Raw genomic sequence first — 2706 nt, forward strand, 5'->3', positions numbered from 1 at the left:
AGCCCTCTGGATTTTGAGACAGAGTCATATGTAGCTGAGGCTGGCCTTGAACTCTTGTTTCATCTTCCCAATGAGCCAACCGTAATGCCTGGTTTGAATCTGATCCTAATTGATGGGGAACCCTCCCAGGGATTTGGACCCCAGCTTTGTGCAGCAGTGGTCCTGGGTAAGTACCATTATACCTGTACCCTCACCTTGTCCTCAGCATTGAGTAGCACCTTCAGGCTCTTGTCAGAAGATGTGACTTCTGGGCCAAAGTCGACACTCCCTGTGAGGGCAGAGGGGACAGCTATTAAGAACTCCACTGAGGCCTTCTCCTACTCATTGCTGACCTCTGTTAACGGTCTCCTATCGTCCCCCGTCTCCCCTACAAGTACTGCCCTACTATGGGAGCCACCAGAGGCTGGGGTCATCCCCTTTGTCAAGATGCAGAGGATCACAGCACTCACCGCACTTGATTCGGAAGGTGTCATCCACCAAGCCCTCGTAAACCACTTGGGAGCAAAGTGCTGTCACAAAGTCCATGTCTGAAACCAAGACCCAGCTGTGAAGAGTCCCCAGACCCAGCTTTCTATTCAGTTTGCTCAACAGCAGCTCAAGGACTTCTCACAGGTGCCATGTTCACAACCCATATGGAGATTCACAGCCTGACCTTCACGACCCAACCGTGCCAGCACACGGATTCCAGAGACGGGAGAGTGCTGGGCAACACCTACCTCTGTCTAGGAGAAAGATGTGTCCAATTTCTGGTCTTCGACCTTTGGTTTCACTGTCCTCCTCCTCCTCCAGTTTCCTCCACAGATCATACGACATCTACCAGAGCCCAAGACAACCTCAGTTTTGTGTCCCGGTCTCCAGAAGCCCCATACTTACAGAGTACAGTCTCCTCCATACTGTCATGTCCCCAAGAAGGGAGTTAACTGTGAGGAATACAAACCTATTCTCCCATTTGTTTCTATCCTCCCACACCATGGGGGAGGGGGAGAGATGCTCTCCTGCCCCACAGAAAGAGATTTAGGAATGTGACCCAGAAGCTGTTGGCCATGCAGACTTTCCTCTTAAGGAAACCAGCCTGGGGCATAAGAGCAAGAGAATGAAGATTCCTATGCCACAGATATCCAGGGTAACCTTTGCTGGGTGAAGGAAACAGAAAATGGGCTTTAAGGACAAGAGTTGTGCTCACGCTCTTACCTTGGCACACCTGCCAATGCCATAGCAGTTAGGGAAGGGTCCATAGAGCGTACTGAGAAGGTGCAAGGCCTGGGCCACAGTGTTGATCCAACGCTGATCACCTTCCTGCAGTGGCCACATGGGCCAAAGACCCATGTCAACTCATCTGATACAGTGGAAAATGGCTAGCCTAGATCCCCTGGAGCGGGATGGCAATGTCTGGGGAATGCCTAAGAAGTTCATTTTATGGACCCCTGTGAGTGTTAACCCTGACAGTCAACCTCATGGAGCGGAAAGCACTAGGAGAGTAGTAAAGCTGACCCTGGCTGTAGCCGTGAGGGAGTCTCCAGAGTAACGCTAACCCTGGCTGTACCCGTGAGGGTGTCTCCACAGTAAGGCTACCATCTAGCTGTACCCGTGAGGGTGTCTCCACAGTAAGGCTACCATCTAGCTGTACCTGTGAGGGTGTCTCCAGAGAGGTCTGACTGCAGGGTAAGACTGGCTGAGGGGAACAATCATCCATGACCAAGTAAGTCCCCAGGCAGGGTAAGGGAAGAGAAGGAGAACGGCTGCTAGTGCAGGTTCTCGCTCTCTCTAGCCATCATGAGTTGCTCTGCTGTGCCCTCAGACACCATCAACTGAAATCCCTGACATCATGAGTGAAAGCAATAAATCCTTCTTCCCGTAAGAGGCCTTCTCAGGTGTCTGAGCACAGCAATAGCTGACAGAGTCCTGACAGACGTTCTATCCAGGACAACCTCCAGCCTTCAACTGTGAAATCACTGTCCCACACGACAATTATAAGGGGTGGAAAAAATGTCAATATTTCTAGTCCACTGGACCCCATAAACCTTAATACCAAGATTCCAGGGCCCTGCATTACCAGGAAGTAATCCCTGAAAAATTCCGGCAGCTCCATGCTCAGCAGATCCACATCCAGAGGCAGCAGAGAGAAGGCCCACTCGTCACAGCTCACATCTGTGGGGACAGAGACCATCGGCTTTCAGGCAGATGGTACTTGGTTCCATGCTAAATGAAAATCTGCTATGCTATAGCCATGCAACCAATATTTGAGTGCTTGCTATATGTCTATTATTATTATTATTGGTTTTTTCGAGACAAGGTTTCTCTGTAGCTTTGGTGCCTGTCCTGGAACTAGCTCTTGTAGACCAGGCTGGCCTTGAACTCACAGAGATCTGCCTGCCTCTGCCTCCCGAGTACTGAGATAAAAGACATGAACCACCACTGCCCGGCTTATATGTCAATTAGTACAGTTAGTACTGGAGACTCAGAGTAAGAAACTGTCTGCTTTTAAGGAGTGTCTAATGCTTTCATAGAAGGAGACATGTATACAGCCGCTCACAGTGCAATGTTGCAAGTGGTGGTTTATACTAGGGGGCCAAGCACAAGTGTTAAGAAAACACACATCTGGTGCTGGAGAGATGGCTCAGCGATTAAGAGCACTGCCTGCTCTTCCAAAGGTCCTGAGTTCAATTCCCAGCAACCACATGGTGGCTCACAACCATCTGTAATGAG

The 2706-nt window shown here is 50.1% G+C and overlaps 1 protein-coding gene across 1 annotated transcript in view; it reads right to left on the bottom strand.

Moving 5' to 3' along the window:
* Positions 1-94: 94 nt before the first annotated feature.
* The window catches only part of Vps33b (VPS33B, late endosome and lysosome associated), a 15924-nt gene continuing 13312 nt past the window's right edge, over positions 95-2706 (bottom strand). Inside the window, exons 7-11 of the mRNA XM_005357821.2 lie at positions 2054-2148; positions 1192-1296; positions 717-813; positions 450-527; positions 95-268 (exon numbers count right to left, since the gene is read on the bottom strand). Of these exons, the coding sequence (XP_005357878.2) occupies positions 177-268; positions 450-527; positions 717-813; positions 1192-1296; positions 2054-2148 (467 nt within the window). The 3' untranslated portion in view covers positions 95-176. The remainder of the gene's footprint in view (positions 269-449; positions 528-716; positions 814-1191; positions 1297-2053; positions 2149-2706) is intronic.

This window comes from Microtus ochrogaster, chromosome 22, assembly GCF_000317375.1.
Source record: "Microtus ochrogaster isolate Prairie Vole_2 chromosome 22, MicOch1.0, whole genome shotgun sequence".
Taxonomy (NCBI): domain Eukaryota; kingdom Metazoa; phylum Chordata; class Mammalia; order Rodentia; family Cricetidae; genus Microtus; species Microtus ochrogaster.